This window comes from Dipteris shenzhenensis, chromosome 8 (assembly GCF_047967505.1).
Source record: "Dipteris shenzhenensis isolate YYH24624 ecotype China chromosome 8, Dip_SZ_1.0, whole genome shotgun sequence".
Classification (NCBI taxonomy): domain Eukaryota; kingdom Viridiplantae; phylum Streptophyta; class Polypodiopsida; order Gleicheniales; family Dipteridaceae; genus Dipteris; species Dipteris shenzhenensis.
In genome coordinates this window covers 23,478,288-23,500,800 of record NC_141603.1, presented here as the reverse complement: position 1 = coordinate 23,500,800, position 22,513 = coordinate 23,478,288, and the positions used below count along the sequence as shown (strand labels likewise).

General features: G+C 38.5%; 1 protein-coding gene across 1 annotated transcript in view; it reads right to left on the bottom strand.

Annotated features, from left to right (window-relative positions):
- LOC147899306 (uncharacterized) overlaps positions 1-13,069 on the bottom strand; it is a 44,715-nt gene extending 31,646 nt beyond the window's left edge. The window contains exons 1-5 of the mRNA XM_087377689.1: positions 12,954-13,069; positions 12,711-12,869; positions 11,526-12,502; positions 10,867-10,980; positions 10,697-10,783 (exon numbers count right to left, since the gene is read on the bottom strand). Of these exons, the coding sequence (XP_087233815.1) occupies positions 10,697-10,783; positions 10,867-10,980; positions 11,526-12,502; positions 12,711-12,718 (1,186 nt within the window). The 5' untranslated portion in view covers positions 12,719-12,869; positions 12,954-13,069. The remainder of the gene's footprint in view (positions 1-10,696; positions 10,784-10,866; positions 10,981-11,525; positions 12,503-12,710; positions 12,870-12,953) is intronic.
- Positions 13,070-22,513: the final 9,444 nt, after the last annotated feature.

Here is a 22,513-nt window from a genome sequence, read left to right as displayed (position 1 = left end):
TGTAAACTTACGAGAAGAAGGGTTATAGCATCTATACCCTTTGTGCTATAGAGAATAACCAATAAAGATGCACTTCTCAGCTTTTGGATCCAACTTGGACCTCAACTCGTCTGGCACATGAACATAGGCAATGCAACCAAAAATTTTCAAATGAGAAATGTCTGGTTTCCTACCAGTATACATCTCCTCTGGCATCATGCCATGTATTGCTGCAGTGGGAGTCCTATTCATTATGTAAACTGCTATAGCAACTGCTTTAGCCCAATAATAATCTGGTAGATATTTTTCATTTAGCATAGCCCAAGATACGGCTCCAATATGCTTGTTTTTCCTTTCTACAAGTCCATTTTGCTGTGGGGTATGACTGCATGAATATTGCTGCTTTATGCCATGCTCCTGCAGGAACCTTGCAAACTCATTTGAGAGGTACTCTCCCCCTCCATCTAACCTTAGGCATTTTATTTGGAGGCCTGTTTCTTTTTCAACCATAGCTTTAAAAGCTTTGAAGTGCCCAAACACTTCACTTTTCTTTTTCATAAAATACACCCAAAGTTTTCTGCTGAAGTCATCAATAAAAGTGACAAAATAGTGACAACCTCCAATAGATGATCCTTTAGTAGTCCACACATCAGAGTGGATTAATTCCAATGGCTTTTTACTCTCTTGAACATGCCTAGGAAATGGTTTCCTTGCCTATTTTCCAAATTGATAGGCTTCACAAACCTTATGCATTTCTGCAACCTTGAATTTAGGCAATCCTGCAATAATTTTTTGGGCTTGCATTGATTTAAGTCACTGTATATTAACATGACCAATGCGTTTATGCCAGATATCAATATCTGCAACTACACCAATCCCATGTGCAAACATTGCTGCACTCAATTCAGGCATGTCCGCATCCAACATAAACATCCTGCCTTTCTTCTTTCCTTTTGCTATCAAGCGACTGTTATTTTTCATATCCTCAACAAAGCATCCATGAGGATTAAATCTGACCTGCAAGCCCTGCTCAATCATTTGACCAACAGAAACCAGGTTCTTGCTGATGTTCGGGACATGAAATACATATCAGACAGGTATTTCTTTTTCCCATCATGCATAGACAAAGGAATTTTACCAATCTGCACAATAGGATGTGCAGTATCATCACCAGTCTCCACAAATCCTGGTTTTTCCATTTTCCTTACATCCTGCATCCACTCTGCATGACCTGTCATGTGGTTTGATGCACCTGAGTCAACATACCACACATCATTTCATTCTTCTGCACTTGTCACAGAATTGATCATGTGCTGCACCATAAATAGATGCTCATTTTTGTCATCACCCTGTCTACTAGAAGATGCATAATTGCCTTGCTGCAATTTTCCATTCATAATGTCATTCTGCTTTTTGTAGCAGTCCTTAGCCATATGACCCATTTTACCACAGTAGTAGCATTCAACATTATTGTTTGCATTTTGGCCTCTCTGCCATCCACCACGGCCTCTTTGGCTCCCCCTGCCTCTAGAGTTACCACGTCCTCCTCCATAGGACTGGTTTTCTTGAGTTTGCTGCATATTTTGATTTCTACTACGGCCTGTAGATCGGTCTCCTCTACCTCTGCCTCTACCTCTTCCAGCATTTGAGTAGAAGACAGTTTCTTTTGAAGTTCCTCTTGAAGAAGATGCACCCCCATTTCTCTGCTCTTCAGAAATTAGAAGAGCAAACAACTCTTCAAAATTAGGAAATTTTTCATGGACGGCAATGGATGTCCGGAACTGTGCATAATCCTTTCCTAGACCATTCAAGGTCACAGAAACTAGATCATCATCTTCCACTGGCGACCCAATGGAAGCAAGTGCATCTGCAATTTTCTTCACCTTCATGTGGTAGTCATTGATGCTCAAATTTTCTCTCTGCACATTATGCAACTCTTGTTTGAGCTGCATTTTCCTGGCTTGCGTATTTGTGCTATACATTTTTGCCAAAGTATCCCATGCCTCCTTTGGCGTACTTGCATCTTGAATATGCACAATCATAGAATCCGAAATGCTGATAGACAGCCAGTACATAACTTTTCTGGCTCTCTCATGCCATCGTTTAAATGCTTGTATTTCCTGTTGATTGAGAACATTAGGAAGAACTGGTTCTTCTTCATTTCTTGTAATGAACTCCCAATAGCCTTTTCCCATAAGGAAATTTGTCATTCTAAACTTCCATGCCTGGAAGTTGTTCTTGTCAAGCTTTTCAGTGACAATCTGTGAAAGAGAATCAGACGCCATTACAGAACACTGCAAAATATTCTGTCACTGCAAAAAACACAGCTTTTGCCTCACACGGGCAGATCTGCAAAACTGACAAAAGTGGTATTTGACCACACAGTCACTTCCTAGTGACGATTTTGCATCAACAGGCAACAAGCATGATTCTACAACTCCCAATATCTCTGTACACAGGCATACGATGCAATTTCTGTGGCAACTTTTCACCGACCAGTCGAGCAGTGGTGGCACAGCAAAAATAGGGCCTTTTTCAGAGTGCCTATGAAGAACTTCTGCCTTCAAAAAGGGCCTCAAAAAGGCCTCGAATAAAAAAACTAACATCACCAAGGGCTTCACCCTCTCCCGCAACATATACTGTGCTCTCGCCATACCGCGAAGGACGTCTCAATCTGAGACAGTGCACTCTTGCACTTCTGGCTGTGCTACCTGTAGAGATTTGCTCCCAAACTCGAAATAGGAAAGCAACACTGGTCCTCTTACCAGGACACGGCGAACTTGGTTTTCTTTCTTGAGCTCCTTACCACGAACAAGGCTCTGATACCATGTGAAGATAGTGGGAGAGAGGGAAGGAGTCTCACTTGCGGCTTTCTCACATAAACAATGGGGGAATAGACACACAGGTGGAGGCTGAAAACAGTTTTTCTCTTCTTAGTTGTGAAAGCCAAAAGAACTCAAGTACAAAGAAATAGAAGAACCCTATATGTGGGTCTCAAACCAAACTCAACTAACTAATGTGGCATACTAACTGAGCCACAAACTAGAGTAGATAAGGATAGCTATCATTCGTGGGCGGTGTACCAATCGCATCTGCAGCTAACAAGTCGGTGACATAAATGCACAACGGTCACCCTGGCATATCGCGAGTGAGCTCGATATCTCAACAAGCCCATCCCCCCACTTTCACCATAACCCAAAAAGATGTATTTCCTAGACTTAGGAGTGAGCTTCTTTTGAAGCTCTTTTGGCACATATGCATAGTCTCACCTTGTATATATGCAAATGAGAGTAATAAGTCTTCTTGCCACTCCATGCCTCTTCAAGAATACCACCATCTAAACTCTTACTAGGTGATCTATTGATCACATGCACTATAGTCTTCATTGCCTCAGCCCAAAAACGACAAGAAAGACTTGCAAAGCATACATTGCAACCTTTCCTGAATGGTGTGGTTCATTTGTTCTATAGCTTGATTCTACTGATTCTACTCTAGAGTATGAGGAGACATGAGCTCCCTCTTGATCCCACCTGAATCACATAAATGCTGAAAATCATGAGAGATATTCTCTCCACCATTATTAGTATGTAGGCATTTAAGCATTCTACCTGACTAATTTTCAACCAAAGCCATCCATTTCTGAAATACCTGGAACACATCGCTCTTTCAAGCTATAGCATAAACCCACACTTTCCTAGTCGCATCATCAATGAATGTCACATAGTATTCTAACCTCGCCTAATGACCATGTAGGCATGGGACCAGATATGTCTTAGTGTACCAAATCAAGCCTTTCAAGCTATTTCTTTCCCCTTCTTTTATGGGCTGATTTAGTTTGCTTCCCATAGAGACAATGCTTACAAAATTCAAAGTCAGAAAAACTCAAATGCGGTACATAACCCAAATGGCATAAGAATTTCATTCCATTTTAGCTTATGTGCCCCAACCTACAATGCCACAAAGAAGTACTTAGCTGCTCGGTTATTGCAACAACATGATCAGACACCTCTGATACATGTAAGGGATACAAAGTCCCACACTTGGTACCGTTGGCCAAAACCATGGAGCCCTTTTGAATTTTCCAACTCTGAAAGCCAAAAGTGGTCTGAAAACCAACATCATCTAGCTAACCCACTGAAATAAGACTCTTGGTCAGCTTAGGCACATGCCTCACATTAAAAAAAAAAAAACAGACCCATTTGCAAAAGAAAACTTTATGTCACCTGCTCCCAATATGTCACATGCATAATTATTTCCAAGATGCACACAACCTATCTTTCCACTATCATAAGTGGAGAACCATTCCCTATGGGGAGTAACATGGAATGAAGCACCAGAATCCAAAATCCAATCTTGGGAATATGCATCATCATAAGTGGTAAGCAAGTCTATAGGTAGACTAGACATGAAGAGAATGTCATTGTCACTATTATCAATGACTGAGTTGATCTCCTCAATCTTCATTTTTCCTTTGTCCTCCCTTGGAATCTCTTCCTTCTTATTTGCACTCCAATTTGCATTTTTTTTCTTATCCCCTTTTGCTCTCTTTTTAGCTTGTAGCAATCCTTTTTCATTTGGCCCTTGTTGCCACATTGGTAACACTCAATGTTCTATGCCCTAGATTTGCTACTACGAGACTTCCCTTTTTCTTGAGACTTCCCCTCAGGGGGGTCACTATGTATAAATCCTCTATATCACGTGCGTTCAAGGCCGATATTTAAAATCCCTTATCTGTAAATTTTTTCATTAATAAAATGTACCCCTTTTCTATACAAATCTGTAAATTTTTTCCAAAACTATTTTAAATAGTCCCTTATGTATATTTATTTCTGTAAATTTTAGAAATAAAAAATATCCTTCTGTTGAACTCATGTGATAGGGTTACATATGATAAGTGACCCCCCCGAGGACTTCCCCCTAAACAGTGATCTGCCCCTTTGCACATTTAAGGCTGCATGCTGCTTGTTGCCATCCATAGACTTCCATCTAATCTTCTTGGCCAACAGGCTATCCAAAACATCATCAAACTTCATTACTTGACTAGGTGTAGAGTTATTGATAACTGTATGGAAGGTATTGTAACATGAAGTTGGGGGTAATAACTTCATGCACCTCTTCACTTCCTACTGCTTTCAAACTGAGTGATAGAGATATTCATCACTGGGAAAGGGACATTAAAAAGATGCTTTTATACCAAGAGACCACACCATACTATCCTCCCTTAGATGAGAATGAAGATGGTAACATCCCAAGTGATGTTGTACTCAAGCATAGGGAGAAGGAAAGGATCAGCGGAGGCCATAATCTCAGCAAGCTGGTCTGCACCAAAGAGAAGAGCGATACGTTGTTGAAAGAAGATCTTGTGGCTGAACATGACATGAACTAATATATATCAAGAAGTTTGAATGGGATGATTGGGTCAGATGGGTAGGTTCCAGGGAAACATTGCACCTCTTTCATAGATACCTTTACAATTACCTCAAAACACTCTCTAAAATATCATAAGACACAAAGACCCATAACTTTCAGTAGAGACATGATATCAAATATTCAAACACATATTGAGATGTGCCTTGAAATGGGCTTCAATTTGATATAAGTTTCGTAAGAAACAGAGAAGCGGTCAGAAAGGTATGCGCAGGTTACTAGACGAGGGTAAAAGCTATCTAAAAAAGAAATAGTCACACACAGAGAGTCATAGATTTTTGGGTTGACATTTAATACAATAACTAAAGACATAAGATGATGCTTCTTGAAGAGCCTTTGCACTGATATAAGTTGGGTCCAAATCGAACCACTGAGCAAAAAGTTATGAGCAAAATACTGACAAGGGGTCAAACTATCATGAAAAACACATACTCCTTCTACTGGTGCCGACTTGGGAGAATACTACCTCCATGCTTAGACTTCATCAACGATCCAAGTCCCATAGAGGTTGCTTAGGAGGGAAGGAAGAGCTCCCTTTGTGGCTTGGGAAATAGATAAACCATGTATGCATAATGAGCGGCCGAATAGACGGCCGAATAGACAACACTTTTGAGCACTTTGGAAGAGAAAACAATGGAAAAAGGGAAGAGACACTCGAGAGAGAACCTGAAGTGACCTTCATTACCAGTAGAGTGAGACTCCACTCTAATACAACTCAAAATACTACAAACACAAGAGAGAAGAAGAGGTTTCATATGTACAAGAGGGAGCGGAAGCTCCAAGGCTCCTCATATGAGCCTCATATAGAGAGAATCACTAGAGAGAGATGGACTCAAGAGTCTACATAAGAGAATATCTACAAGAGGAAGAGAAGGCTAATGGAAGAGGCTTGAGAAGACTAGAGCTACAGCAACATGAGGCCTAATGTTGGAAGAGATGATGAACAAGGGAGAGGAGGGCTCCTTTTATAGAGCTTTTATAGAGATTTTATCAACCTCCTTCACCCATTTACAATTATTGCTTGTAGATTCCTTTCCCCCTCAATCATATAAGCCTGTATGTCACCATCCATGTCCTTTTTGGCTACTCTTGCCATGTGTCCCATCAAAAGATGCTCAAGACTCTTAAAATATTGAGAAAGTCAAGAGTCTCCCCACATGGAGCCCATAGGGACCCTCTCTTTTCCATATGTCCACATCTTCCTTATTTCACATAGGAATTCTAAAAGAATTCCTCTTTACTCCACACTCCTCCACATGCCTTCCACACTCCTCCACATGCTTTCTAAAATATTGAGAAAGTCAAGAGTCTCCCCACATGGAGCCCATAGGGACCCTCTCTTTTCCATATGTCCACATCCTCCTTATTTCACATAGGAATTCTAGAAGAATTCCTCTTGACTCCACACTCCTCCACATGTCTTCCACCTCTCATATATTATTGGAACACATGGACATGAGCACACCTCTTTATATGACTCTCTTCCTATTTTCTAAAAACCCCATAATATCCCATACATAAATAACTCTCACCCCATACCAAGGTATTTATCATTCATACAAATGGTATTTACAATGATCCATTCCACTCATCCTCTCAATCCCATACAATATTTTAGAAAATAAGTGAGAGCCGCTAGGCTATCACCTGATACTCAAACTCTTATCAAACATAGAGAAAAACAATACCAATGCCAAATAAGAAATATTAAATTTTGGTGTCACAATATCCCATGAGGATGACAATGAACACAAGAGAAATATTACCTTAGTATCCGCATCAAAATTCATCTTTTAAGCTTTAAGCTTGAAGCTCGCTGAAAATAATATTGAATTCATTCACGTGAGAATTAATGGAGACCCCTTACTTCATCTGTAGCATAAACAACCTCTTCATGAGGTAAACTTTATTAGAGGCAATTTGCTTCTCATAAGTGGCACATAATTTCTTCCGCAAATCTTTCATAGTCTGCTCATTTACTACTGTGAAATAAACTAACTTTTCAAAATGAAGTCTAATAGTAGGCTTTGCTAATGCATCCAACTCATTCCAATCATCCTCAAACATATCTGCAAGCTGCTTCTTTTGAATAAGCACATCCCTTAGCTATTCTTTCCATAAAGAAAAGTTTATCCCATCAGACTTTTTAATGCTGAAAAACTCATTTTTAGACATGGAAGAGGATGCCATGATGCAAATGAAACAAAATCCCAAATGCTAGTACCCGCAAGAGAGAAATCATACCAAATACCAGGTGCACCCAAATATGTCTGCCTTAATGTGGCTCGTTTAAAAAGGCCAAAAAGGTCCTAAAAACCAATTGTACAAAAGAATGCAATTTGATAGGTTGGTAGGGTGGACCCAGAGGCTCAAAAAAGGCAAAAAAGGCTTGGAAAACCAATTGTACAAAAGAATGTGATTTGACAGGTTGGCACCCTATCAAATCATATTTTTTTGTACAATTGGTTTTATGGGCCTTTTTGGCCTTTTTCAAGCCTCCAGATGCCTATTTTTGGCATTTCAAAAGTCCTTTGGGGGGTTTGGACCTCTCCAGATGCATCGGTGAGGTCAGAAATACCAAATTATGTACTATATGCAATGGTATTATGATGTATTTTACAATTTTAGAGTAACAAAATAGAAGAAATTGTGAATTTCTCTCAAGGCCCCAAAATGGGCTCCCATTTTTCCAAATGTCCTCTTCGGACATGGTTAGGATGTAGCATCACTCATACACCTATGTCTTCGTTCCCCGTCTTGGGCCCCTCTTCCTTACTTACAAAGGAACATTGTAGTTCATCTACCATTGCTTCACAAGTCTAAGATGTATTATACTTGTGGTCTTGAGAGTACTACATTCTTTTGTATTAGTTTTGGCAATATGACCATATAATGTATGGTACAACTAAGCATAGAATTGCCCATGTGATGTGATTTTTGTTATTCAGTTCTCATATTCCCTACCTTAATGCTTGCTATCATTGAAAGGTTGGTCTCTTTTTTAGTTCAGATCCTTTTCTAATAGTAATTTAACTTCTCATGAATACTCTCATCCTTGGGGGTTTCACCTCCAAAACATTTAGTGTACCACATACTATCAAAAGGAGGGGTATTTTACTACCCACTTTTGGGAAAAAATTAACAAGATTATAGAAACAGGAGGGGGTTTTTTAATCAAAAATTTTTTAAAATCCATTGGTTCATAAGTAAAGAGGGGTGGTTTTATTGGGAAAACCTTTTAGTTGAGGGATTTTTAAAACACCCCTTGAATGATCTGACACCTACGATTTCTTAGAAGTGCACCCCCTGAGCTCCCATCCTAGGGAATAATATTTGGCAAATTGAGCTCTTTGCTCGAGGAAGTTATGATATCTAACTTTATATATCACATGAGCTAAAGGGCTATGCCATCTAATCCCTTATCTAGGATAATGTAACTTTTTTTAATGATAGCCCTTAGTAAATACATTTCTATTAAAAATATGATCTAAAATGCCCTTCTATTAGGCGCATATGATAGTCATATTTTTTCTATGTGGCCCTCGTCAAGGTCTTTGGGTAGGTGAATGTATGCTCTTACCAAGAACTCTTTCCACCTTTGTAATGCACCCCATTAATTTTGATTATGCAATTCAAGTAAGGAATGAAAATGCATGCATATGCACAAGTGCACATGTATGCATGCACAATCATAGATATACATGGGACACAAAAATTTCTTAGACAAGCTATGGTAGGACCCCAAGGAGAAGATATCATTTGAAATAAGAGAGATTAGTCCATCTTGGCCTATGGAAACAAAAGTACCCTAATGAGTATATTCAATGCTTCAAGAGGCACCTAATATGCAAGACTACTTGACAAGCTCACATTGGGGTTTTTTAAAAACTATTTTTTAAAATAAAAGGAGAGGTAGAGGATGGACATCACACATTGGCTCACTAGCTTATTTGAGAGAAAAATGACATATAGAAAAGTTCCCAATGACCTGCTTAATCTCTTTAAGCAATGTGTCAAGCAATGGTATCGAATTTTCCCTTGTACCATAGATCCTGCTGTAAAGGAGGTAAAGGGTTTTTAACTATTACCCACTTAAAAAAGAGGGGAGGGGGTCCCTCCCTTAATAAATAGAGGAATCACTCTGCCTCCCCTCCTCTAAGTTTCACTAACTCACAATGGGAGATCGAAACTCAAAAAGTGCCTTTTTAATTAGAGATATAATCATGGGTCAAGTCCTTCTAGATGAAGGAGGAGCTCGTGCATTTAAAATTTTTAGGAAAATACATGCTTCCCTTTGGGGGGAAAAGAGGACACTTGCACTTTGCCCTTCTTTTTCCATACTGACAATGGTAGAAGGAAATTTGAATCTAGGAAACCATCTGTTGGATCATCTAAGAAGATTAACTATCACAATGAAGAGCAATGTTGCTATGATTCCATGTGGCATTCAATTCTTTCATCATGAAGAACATGCACTCGAGGCATCGGATCTATGCATTATCTAGAGGCTTTCAATGACTAGCAATGGTAGTGTCTAAGTGGCCTATCTTGCTAGCCACATGACGTGTGTAGCTAGTTTGCACTCAATGGACTAGCAGCTGCCATTTCTTTCTTGGACACATGGCACATGTGGATGGGCTCTCCAACATCATAATAGCTAATGGAAGTCCCTCTTGCAGAAGCACCACCATCCTAGCATTCCACCATCACCATCGGGATGTGACTCTGATCCTATGCTTGAAAGTTAGTGCCACTCACAAGGGATTGTATCTCCCTAAAGATAATGAAGGAGATAAATAGTAGCCCGCTTTAATTGCCATTAGACCCCTTTTGGATATTGTTTTGATCCTATGCTTGATATTTGTTGTTGCTCACAAGTTGTTTAATCTTCATAAAGATCTAATGGAGGAGAATATGAGCTACTCTTGGGTCCTTGGATGGGATTTTGATCCAATGGATCTAGTTTAGCAACTACCATGGCCAGCTAGATGGTTTGCATCTCCTTCAACTATTCAATATTCAAAACACAATCAAAACTTTTGGAAATGGACCCAATCTTAAGAATGGCCTCCTATGAAGTGTTCATTTTACCATCACATTTTCCTCTAGAGATTAGCAAAGTAATCTATTCCTTAATCAAAATTGAGGCCCTTTTTTAGCTCAAATCTTCCTTCCTCTAATACGATTTTAAATTATTTTCAATTGGGGACCTATTGGGTCTCCAATGGATATATTAATAATATCATATCATATCGCCTCTCTCTCTCTCTCTCTCTCTCTGTGATATTACCAAGGAGGTCTTCAGCAGTGGGTTGGTCAGTTGTTCGTCCATGGTGTTGCTCGAGAAGCTTGAGTAGATAGGGTAGATCTGCATGCACTCATTCATCATAAGTGCCTATGATTAGTATACTAGCACTTTTCCATGGAAACTATAAAGGTAGATCAAAAGGTAATACCCACTTTCATTCCCTTTGATGCTCTCATTGTCAACCTTAGCGCCTCGATTGACCAGCTCTATTATCATATCATGTCGTTTTGCTGACAATGCTATTCCCAGCAAGTTCACTTTGGGATCTGCCAACAAACAGCAACATCTAACCATTGTTCACAGAAAACATTTTTCTTAACAAATTACAAAACTTAGTTTCAATTTTTTTAAGGTTTTTTTTGGAGAATTTGAATGTTTAAAGCTAAAATATAAGTAAATAATAGGTGAAAATGAAGTTGTAACAGGTTTATTGTACATAGTTTGCAAGTTTTTTGTGAACACCAACATTGAGGGTTTACTTCTAAATCTCTAAATACATTTCGGTTATCAGTGTTGTATATAGTTTGTAGCTTTTCTGTGAACACTCAACACCAATATTCAATGTTTAGTTCTAAATCTCCGAATAAATTTGGATCATCAGTATTGTATATAGTTTGGAGGCTTTCATGAGTATTGTATATAGTTTATAGTTTGGAGGCTTTTTGTGAATACTCAACATGAGCATTGAGTGTTTACTTCCAAATCTCTAAATAAATTTTGATTATTAATGCTTGGAGGTTTGCCTTGAACTTAACACCAAATCGCTAAATAAATTTATGTAAACACTCAATACCAATATAAGTTTGCTTACCGTTCAGCCTTTCCTGCCTCAAGTAATTCTTTAGTGCTCTCGCATGTTCGTATTCTTCTTTCGCATCTTCGCTTTCTTTCACATCATCCGGCTTCGGCACCGTTATGAATTGATCGGCCATGTGCCCGTTTTCAGCCGTCGCCCACAGCAGCAGATGTCTTTCCGGTTCATTATCCCCAGCTGCTTGTAAAATTCGTCTCACGATCTGCAGTTTGACTTTTGATTTTTTCTTAGACAGGGCGGCGCAGTGCAACGCTGTATTGTCGTTGTAATCCCGCACATGAACCATCTTTCTGGCCTCCTTGTTAAATGTCGTATCCAGGAGTACTGAAACTGCCTCTTTGTTGCCCGAGAGGGCGGCTAGATGGAGGGCAGTTTGGCCTGCGATATCTTGCGTCAGAGTATAGCGAGACCATTCTGCTGTATTTCTGAAACAGCTCCGAAGTATCCGAACGATACCTTTTTCAGAAGAAAGCTTACACGCTTGGTGCAGAGCGTTTCGGCCATCGTAATCTATCACCTGAATGTCAGCTCCAGCGCATATTAGCAACCGTGGTAGCTCGATTGAAACCTTATCATGACTTAGCGCCATGTGGAGCGGGGTTCTTTTACGTTTGTCTTGAAAGTTTATAAATCTTCGCTTGTTTTGACGGACATTCACATCATTGAAGGGACGATTCATCCTGTATGACATTCCAGCTTTTGCTATCAACTGTGGATCTAATATGTGCTTTTGCCCAAGAGGCCCTCCGAGAAGCTCGGCTGGAAGTTGAGAGCCGCAGTGCTTGAGGAGCAGTTCCATGATACTCCCTGGATATATGTTGTCAGATCTATACGTTTTCAGTGCTGCAAAGTGTAGCGCCGTCTTGCCCTTAACGTCCGTTTGCCCGATTTCAATGTCTTTTACCTTCAGCAATCTGTCACACAATTCTGGCCGGTGTGACGAGTGTTCGACAGCCATCATCAGAGGGGTCGACCTGAACTCAAGAGTCTGAAGGTTAATCTGATGTTCGCAGAATGGAAGCAGCAGCTTCAACGCGCCTACCTGGCCACGACAGGCCGCTAAAAGCAACGGTGTTTCCTGATCTTGCTTTGCTAGCGTGTTCACTGCATCTTTGTCAGAACTCAGGAGCAACTGCAAGGACTTGACTTTACCTTCCCAAGCACACAAGTGCACAGCATTACCTTGACATGGTGCATTCTTTTCAAGACGACGGATGATTTCTGTCCCGCCTTCTGCAATGAGCTCTTTAGCTTCCTCTACGTCTTCTGCTAGACAAGCATAAAGCAGCGCCACGGCTAGATCGTCTTTGCTTAGCTGCGGAGACGACGTAGCCTGTGTCTCTGCAGAATATTTAAGTAAACTGTCAGATTGGACACCCGATTGGACTACGAGCAGAAACTAATGATAAGCACGACGATACTCACGTATTGCAAGCTTCTCTACAACATTGACTCCCGCGAATTCTTTCCAAGCTAGTTTTCGACTCTTATCAACACAGCCGTTTTTCAGCCGTATCTTTTCGTAGCCGGATGTTCGAACACTTTCGTAGTAGAAATACTCATCGCCGAAATCCTGCACATCTGTAGGGATGCCAAGTCTGATCTGCTCATAACGATGTTGCAAAACATCATCGACGGTTGCCAACCGATACCCAAAAGGTATTTTATCCTCAACCTTCAAAGGCAGGAATGTCATTCCATGGAGGAATGTCATTGTGCCCATGGAGGCCTAACAGTCCAAGCTGGAGGCTCTAGTTTGCTAGCTTGTTCCATATAGGTCACTATGTATAAACCTTATATATAGCTTTTTATACGACCTTTATCATTTATGATATTTTCATTAATATAATAAAATGCACCCTTTTCTTATAATCTTTAAACTTTTTCCCAAAATCCTTTAATGTTACCTTTTTTGACATAAAGTGTGGAAAAAATGAAAATAAATCTCCTTCTCTTGAACTCAAAAAAAAAGAAATTAAATGTCTCAAGTGGCACACATGAAGGTCGCATATATTTTTAAGAGCATAACTAAATCATGCTATCTTTACCTTTACGTGACCTTTACCTTAATGTTCACACGATGGCATGGGCCTTCTTTAGCTTTCTCTTTTGTCCATCTCACAACCTTAGAGTTATTTTTACTCTTCTCCCCTTTTTTCTTTAATTTTACTAGATTCTCGTACTCTCTCATTTTTTGAGTGACTCCCTCTTTACCTTTACATGACCTTTACCTTAATGTTCACACGATGGCATGGGCCTTCTTTAGCTTTCTCTTTTGTCCATCTCACAACCCTTTGAGTTATTTTTACTCTTCTCCCCTTTTTTCTTTAATTTTACTAGATTGTCATACTCTCTCAGTAAGTTGTACTCTTCTCTCCTTTAGTTTTTTATACTCATGGATTTTTCATACATTGGCTACTTCGGACGCCTTCTTCTCCCTACCCCATAATGATGCCCTCCCTTTTTATATTTCTTTTCATTATCCTCAAACTTGACAATTTTGTTTCTTTAAAGGTTCAAATTTGCCTTGTTATTCCAATTTCTAAGTGAGTATTACTTTTGTACATACTCCAACTCTCTAGAACTACTTATGAAACATATGGACTATATAGGAAAATAAAATGATTCAATAGTTCTTAGAAATTTTAACAAAAAATAAAAATGGAGCAACTATCAAAAAATTTATCGAATCACATTGCAAATGCTAATAGGCTATAAAGTGCAAGAAATTTGTGCCCAAAGCTGACCTAAAGAAAACATGTTCTTAGGTAATGTATACATGGATATTTTATGAATTGATCACAAAGAAAAATGTCCAAACACATTGTAAAAAAACATATTAATCTCTTACAAACATGGATGATTATATTATAGAACATGTGGACCTCCCTTCTATCGGTAGGTCGGTATTTTCTCTTGCATATACCTCCCTTCTTTTAGAGATAAGGTATCTCTAAGACTTTGCCATGTCTGTTTCGCTTCTATACTTCTATTGTGCTTTTTAAGGTAAGTTATTGCTTCTATCTCTACCTATAGCCTTCTCTCACTCAAACTTACCACCATTCCATGCTTTCTTGCATTATCATCTAGTTTGTATGTGTATAGTTATGTTATCCCTTAGATTTATTACATCAAAGTCTAGTTCATGGTATGGCATGCTTGTCATACTACTTGTGTCCCATCTAGAGACTATCTAGATAATATTGTGATAAAATAAATATAGTAAATGATGACTTTGTATTATTGTGTTAAAACTCTCATATTATTATGATAAAATAATTTCACTATAGTGATGACTTTTTTAGTCAGGCTATGTCTGTTTCTAGTGTTATCTTGACACTATCTAGGCTTCTTACATTAGGTACATTGCTTCCACTCTATGGAAAATTGCTAGAGTCAATTATTCCTTCTATGGTTCATAGTGTCTCCAATATAATTGTGTTTTATTACAGGGAAAAACATCAAATTAGCTATTTGACTTGTGGCCATATCTCCAATTTGTAAGTATATTAGATTGTTGGGCATGCAACTCTCAAGGTATCGATAGAGTTGTCACCCAATGAGTCCTTGGTGTAGCATAAAGTTTTTGAAGATGCATTCATGATAGTAGTGCTTTCTTTAAAGGAAAACTTTAGAAAACTTGGCACTTGTTTGGGTTTGGGGGAAAAATCCAAGCAACCATACTATTCAAAATGTTAGAAAAAAATGTTTATAGGTCCCTAAGAGACAACCAAGCTTTTACATCCCATATATTTTGATTGTCTACTTTGAAGGGATCATTTTAAGTATCAACTCAAGTATCAAAGAATATTTACATGAATATTGCATGCTTTGCACCATTTAGTAAAGCTGCATCTATGAAAATAAGTAATTTATGCTACTATGGATAATTTTGTCCATCATAGGTTTGGGAATGTTCATTGCAAGCCAAGGTGGCTTGGTTGTAATAAGTGACTTTGTTAAATTAATGAGCAATTGACTATCTCCTTGGTTTCACTTATTGCGTTATTTCACTAAGTGTTGAGTGTTTTGTGGATAATAAATCCATATTCTCTCATCATTGCACGATTCTTTGCCGTTAGCTAGCCCTATCCTTCGAGCGTTAATTAATGTTGGCACCCTGTTCTATACCCGAGCACCCCTACCTTAGGATGGCAAGAGTGAGCATCTTCACGAAGTGTGGTACCACGTTGGGAACTAACCCTAGCATTTTGAGTTAGCAGGGTGAGTGAATAGAAGCGTCGACCTACATGGAAGTATATCCATATCCTTCTAATGTAGTCGTCAATCAGCATCATGAAGTAGTAGGAACCACCCAAAGCTTCCGTCTCCATCTTTTCATAGAGGGGAGGTAGCAAGCTAAGGGTGTCCACTTCCGGACCACTTTCGTGTGAGTGTGACACCCGCTCGAGTGAAAATACAAAGGTTTTGCTTCGGTCTGCAATACCTCGATCGAGGTATTATCTCCAATGAAAATCACACACGAGGACATCCGAGCCAAGCCAATACCTCGATCGAGGTCCTGGACTTTTTTCACCGAATCGAGCCTATACCTCGATCGAGGTCTCATGGCATGCCACCTATACAAGCCACCTATACCTCGTTCAACGTATCGTGGCAATCCAGCTATACCTCGATCGAGGTATTGGCAAGTCCACATACCTTGATCTCGATCATGTCATATACCTCGATCGAGGTAACTTGGGGGGGTCACTCATCATATGTAACCCTATCACGTGAGTTCAACAGAAGGATATTTTTTATTTCTAAAATTTACAGAAATAAATATACATAAGGAACTATATAAAATAGTTTTGGAAAAAATTTACAGATTTGTATAGAAAAGGGGTACATTTTATTAATGAAAAAATTTACAGATAAGGGATTTTAAATATAGGCCTTGAACGCACGTGATATAGAGGGTTTATACGTAGTGACCCCCCTGAGCGAGGTAAATGCCATCCGACAGGGCAGTTGACATACCTCGATCAAGGTATGCTGGATCAATGACTTGGCCACATGTCCAATACGTCGATCGAGTTATGTGGCATCCAGCTGGCTGCTGACATACCTCGATCGAGGTGTCGTGGCAGGTCCATACCTCGATCGAGGTAGATGGACCGATGTGTATGGGGCATGTCAAATACCTCAATCGAGGTATAGAGGTATGACGGAGTGATGTATACGTGGCATGTAAAATACCTCGATCGAGGTATCGTGGCATGTCTATACCTCGATCGAGGTATATGGATCGCTATGTATGTTGCATGTGAAATACCTCGATCGAGGTAGGGAAACCCTAAATTTTCGTATATAAAGAGAGGGACCCCCCCTTATTCTTCATACCTCGATCGAGCTCCTCCTCATTGAAATCGATGGATTTGTGGGAGCTCGACGGAATTGCAGCAGCGACGGAGAGCAACCGACGGACAACGACGGAGATGGACGGAGCGGGAGAGTCCAGGTAAGGTTTTTTTTATGTAGCTTTTTTTTTTTGCGAAAATTTATTTAAATTTTAGTTTATAGGAATAATTATAAAATATTTCTAAATTTCAAACGCATTTTAAAGTTTTTTTTTTTGAATTACGTAATTTTTTATTTAAAATGTGAAAATGTAAATATTTTGTTTTTTAAAATCATCTTTTAAAAAAAGAGATTGAAGTTATTTTTTAAATTAATGCTATTTTTATTTAAATAAAAAAACGTTTAAATTTTATTTTTAAAAATTATCTTTTAAAAAAAAAGAAAATAAGAGTTTATAGGAAAATGTAATCTAATTATAAAATATTTCAAAATTTCAAATGCATTTTAAAAATTTTTTTAATTACGTAATTTTTTATTTAAAATTTAAAAATGTATATATTTTATTTTTTAAATTCATCTATTTATAATTATAAAATATTTCTAAATTTCAAATGCATTTTAAAGTTTTTTAATTTTTTTTTTGGGAACTACGTAATTTTTTATTTAAAATATGAAAATGTAAATATTTTGTTTTTCAAAATCATCTTTAAAAAAAAAGAAAGTAAAGTTATTTTTAAAATTAGTGCTATTTTTATTTAAATAAAAAAACGTTTAAATTTTATTTTTAAAAATGATCTTTGAAAAAAAAAGAAAATAAGTGTTTATAGGAAAATGTAATCTAATTATAAAATATTTCAAATTTTCAAATGCATTTTAAAAATTTTTTAAATAACTTTTTTTAATTACGTAATTTTTTATTTAAATGTGAAAATGTATATATTTTGTTTTTTAAATTCATCTATTTATAATTATAAAATATTTCTAAATTTCAAATGCATTTTAAAGTTTTTTTTTTTTGGAATTACGTAATTTTTTATTTAAAATGTGAAAATATATATATTTTGTTTTTTAAAATCATCTTTAAAAAAAAGAGATTAAAGTTATTTTTTAAATTAGTGCTATTTTTATTTAAATAAAAAACGTTTAAATTTTATTTTTAAAAATGGTCTTTGAAAAAAAAAGAAAATAAGAGTTTATAGGAAAATGTAATCTAATTATAAAATATTTCAAAATTTCAAATGCATTTTAAAAATTTTTTTAATTACGTAATTTTTTATTTAAAATGTGAAAATGTATATATTTTATTTTTTAAATTCATCTATTTAAAAAAAGAGAGATTAAAGTAGGTTTTATGTTATTTTTCAAATTGGTGCTATTTTTATTTAAATAAAAAAACGTTTAAATTTTAGTCGTAAAAATCATCTTTTTAAAAAAAAGAAAATAAGAGTTTAAGGTAGCTTTTATGTTATTTAAGTTAGTGAAGTTTTTATTTAAATGTCAGAAAGTATATATTTTGTTTTTTAAAATCATCTATTTAAAAAAAAAGAGATTAAAGTAGTTTGCATGTTATTTTTTAAATTAGTGAAGTTTTGAATTAAATATAACGTTTAAATTTTGTTTTTAGAAATCATCTATTAAAAAAAAGAAATTATTGCGGTGTGCGTTTATCTATCTTTATGTGGAATATTAGATTATATAGTTGGTTAAGAGTTGTTTCATAATTTAGGTAGAGTAAGTAGGCTGAGTTAACAAGCTAGAGCAAGATGATCTAGTTAAGGCCTAGTCAAAAAGTTGTTTAGGGCTAGCTATTCCCAACTAGCTAGGAGCCAGTCATGCCAACCAATCATTCAACAGATGCTCCAAGTCAAGCAGTATAACCAGGGTTATCTCAATGACCATAACCTATCTCTATCCTATAAATATTGTCATTTCCTATATATTCTATACATTTCAAGATGCTATTCTACATCAGTTTGGCATATGTTTAGAGGTGCAATTTGACTTCCACTTGCAATTATTGAGAGGTGCATTTGTCCACCTTCATGTGGAATATTCTAGTATGCAGGTCTTGCTGCCTTGGGTTATATCTTTCAAGTTAGCATCTATTCCTTGTAGTTTATTATAGTGTATTGTACATAACATTTTCTTTCTATCACTCAGTATCTTTACATCTCTCTTCCAAAAATACACCTCTACTACATATGTTGACATGTTAGTAGAGCCCATGGTAGTGTAGAGCCTTGAAAAATGGAGGGAGCATCTAGAACAAAAGCTATTTGCTATTAATTACAGTAAGGGTGGGTAGTATAGACAAGGAGAATGAGCTTGAAGAAACCGACTTTCTAAAGTAAACAACTTGTAAATAATTGTAAATACGAATTGAATTTGCAACATAGCACTGTTGTAGGCATAGCGACACATTTGGCCCATCTACCGGTAGGTGCATAGGATGATCCCAACGACATCCTACCTCATCAAGGAGTACGTACAAATAGTTTTCATTACGTAAATAGATTATAAGTCATATTGAATAGAATATTATTTTCATTACCCAAATAGAATATTAATTTCCATGTGTTTTTTTGGTGCATGTGCTAGCCAGTGCACAGGTTCTGGCACCACTATTCGTATGCAGATTCGTATGCAGATAGAGATTCTGAGAGCTGAGATGAGGGCACTGCAGGATGCTAGGGCACCCCCTCACTTGGTTGCGAGTCTAGATTCAGTCATTGAGGCTCTGGGTCGATTGGACACAGTTGAGGACGTTGTGGATAGCTTTCAGGCACAAGCTGAGGCAGAGATCACTGGTCATGGCTTGGATTGGAGAGCCATTCGACAGTTGTTTGAGCGTGAGTCACCTCACAGGCAGGCCTTAGAGGATATGTTTTGGGATGGTCACACTGAGGCGATGCGACCACGATCAGCCTGCTGCCCTTGCATATTTTATGTTGTAGGCACCCCATCATAGCAGCACACATTTATCCGAGATATCTCGCTGCGAATGGTGGTCGATTGCCTCACAACCGTCAGATAGCTAGGTCATTTGCCATGTAGCTATACGCTGAGTTTGTGCTTGGTCATCGGGTAGACTACCTTAGTACCCATCTAGGATCAGGAGCGGGACATGGTAGGATTGGGCGTCAGGAGCATCAGACTGCAGGTGTTCGGCATCGACGCGAGGCACCAGAGTTGCACACTATCCCTGCACCGGCATTACGAGCTATTGGAGGATGGATTAGGGGGGATGTTCATTCAGTGGCATCATCCTTGCACGACATGGTCTCTGCCCTATCGAGATCACTTTCGGTTCCACCTCCCCCACCTCCCACATCTATGGAGCCTCCCACATCTACACCACCTCCCACATCTACACCACCTTAGCACGAGATGGAGACTCGAGACACATGGATTGCAGAGTTGGAGGCATGGTTGGCTGAGTCTAGGGACAAGGTTAGTTATTCTGATTATTTTGTTTATTTTTTTGTAGCGTGTTTTGAACTGAAGTTTTTTGGTTAATTCTCACCATGTACGCGACATGTTTGCATTGCAGGCACATCTATTACGACAGGATATGGAGTCTCATGTACGACTATTGGAGGCAGATTTGGAGAAGCAGAGGATTCGAACACGCATAGCGTACCATCGTGCAAAGCACTATATCTTGCAGTTGAGACATATTAGTCGTGATCCATCTCGCCATAGGATTCGACCCCAATGTGGCCCTATACCCCGCTCCTCCTGTAGATGTGCCCACTAGGACACCCATAGACGCACCAGTCATAGCCAGGCTTCCTACCGCCACTTGCATCCTTTGCCATGAGGAGTTTGACACTGTAGGGTGGTTTGGACTAGGGTGCGGCCACATCACACATCTCCATTGCATGACCCGCCACATGGTGGCATGATCAGTGTGCCCTGTATGCTTTGCTGACATTGATGTGGCCACATACAGAGGACTAGGCATGGATGATCTGTATCCTGGTCATCGTCAGGCCATTGATCCATTCGCCCGTGTGGTCTTGACAGAGCACTACAGGGAGGAGGCACAGAGAGCTTTGCTGTAGCAGGAGGGTGCTGATACATCAGTGGTTGCAGTGTGTGTTCTGCGACGCTTCTCATATGGTGATTTCATGCCAGGTGATGAGGCACGAGTAGAGGAGCACGCCGTATTGAGCGAGAGGCAGAGCTTCAGACATCATTGCAGTAGTGGGTGGAGCAGCAGCTTGGGCGGGGCCGAGACCAGCGTCTTCTACATGTAGAGATGATTACTCACGCTGGATTTGAGGCATGAGTATTCAGGCATGAGTATTCACAGATGCACGACTTTGGGAGCTGAGATGCGCATACATAGAGGAGGCGAGGGAGGCAGAGATGGCAGCGGTGGCTCGTGCAGCATGCCCTCCTCTTCATCAAGATGAGGCTGGCCCATCTCATGCAGAAGATGAGGCTGGCCCATCTGATCCGGCTTTGCCTGAGGGCACATAGCGGACGGTTGGGCAGTGGGCCATACAGGAGCCACGTCAGAGGATGACTAGAGGATCATATGTGGAGTTATCAGATTCTGATTCAGGATGATTCTTTAGGCTTCACACATTTCTTGTTTAGGGATGCACTTCTGCACGATGATGATGATGATGTACACATTCATTTTGGTACTTTCATGATATTGTTCTTACTTTTATGATGTATGAGCATTTTCGTACTTTCATGATGTTCTTCTTACTTTGTTTATCTTAGTTTATAGTTTGTTCAAATCTAACGTAAACATTTAAAATTAAGAGTATGATTTTGAATTTCAAATATCTCAATTCACACATCTAATACATAAGGTATTTTAAAAAGAATGCCATGTGAAGTAATTGTAAACATTAAGCATTGAAAAAGTGTTCAAGTATAAGGTCTCTCTCTCTCTCTCTCTCTCTCTCTCTTTCTCGTGCTATGAACTTTATCATTTTGAATATCATATTGAATTTCGTATATATCAATGCTTGCAATTATTACACTAAACCTAAGAGCCGTGTAAAGTTTCATCCCCATGTGCATATTTAAAATTAAGAGTATGATTTTGAATTTCAAATATCTCAATTCACACATCCAATACATAAGGTATTTTAAAAATAATGCCGTGTGTCATAATTGTAAACATTAAGCATTGAAAAGGTGTTCAAGTATAAGGTCTCTCTCTCTCTCTCTCTCTCTCTCTCTCTCTCTCTCTCTCTCTTTCTAGAGCTCTCTCGTGCTATGAACTTTATCATTTTGAATATCATATTGAATTTTGTATATATCAATGGTTGCCATTTTTCATACGTAGTCACTAGTAGGGATTATACCTTCCATGTGGCACATACGAAATTAGTTGGAGACCAAATCTTGCGTGGATGTATGCATTATACCTTCCACGTGGTGCATACCAAAATCAGTTGGAGACCAAATCTTGCATGGATGTACGTCTAGGGTAGCCTAAGAGCCATGCAAAGTTTAATCCCCAACAAATAAGTCCACATGCGTATTTGGTTAGTACGTGCACCATTTTTCATACGCAATCACCAGTAGGGAGTGCTTGCAAAAATGTACGCATTATACCTTCCACGTGGCACATACCAAATTAGTTGGAGACCAAATCTTGCATGGATGTACGTCTAGGGTAGCCTAAGAGCCGTGTGAAGTTTCATTCCCAACAG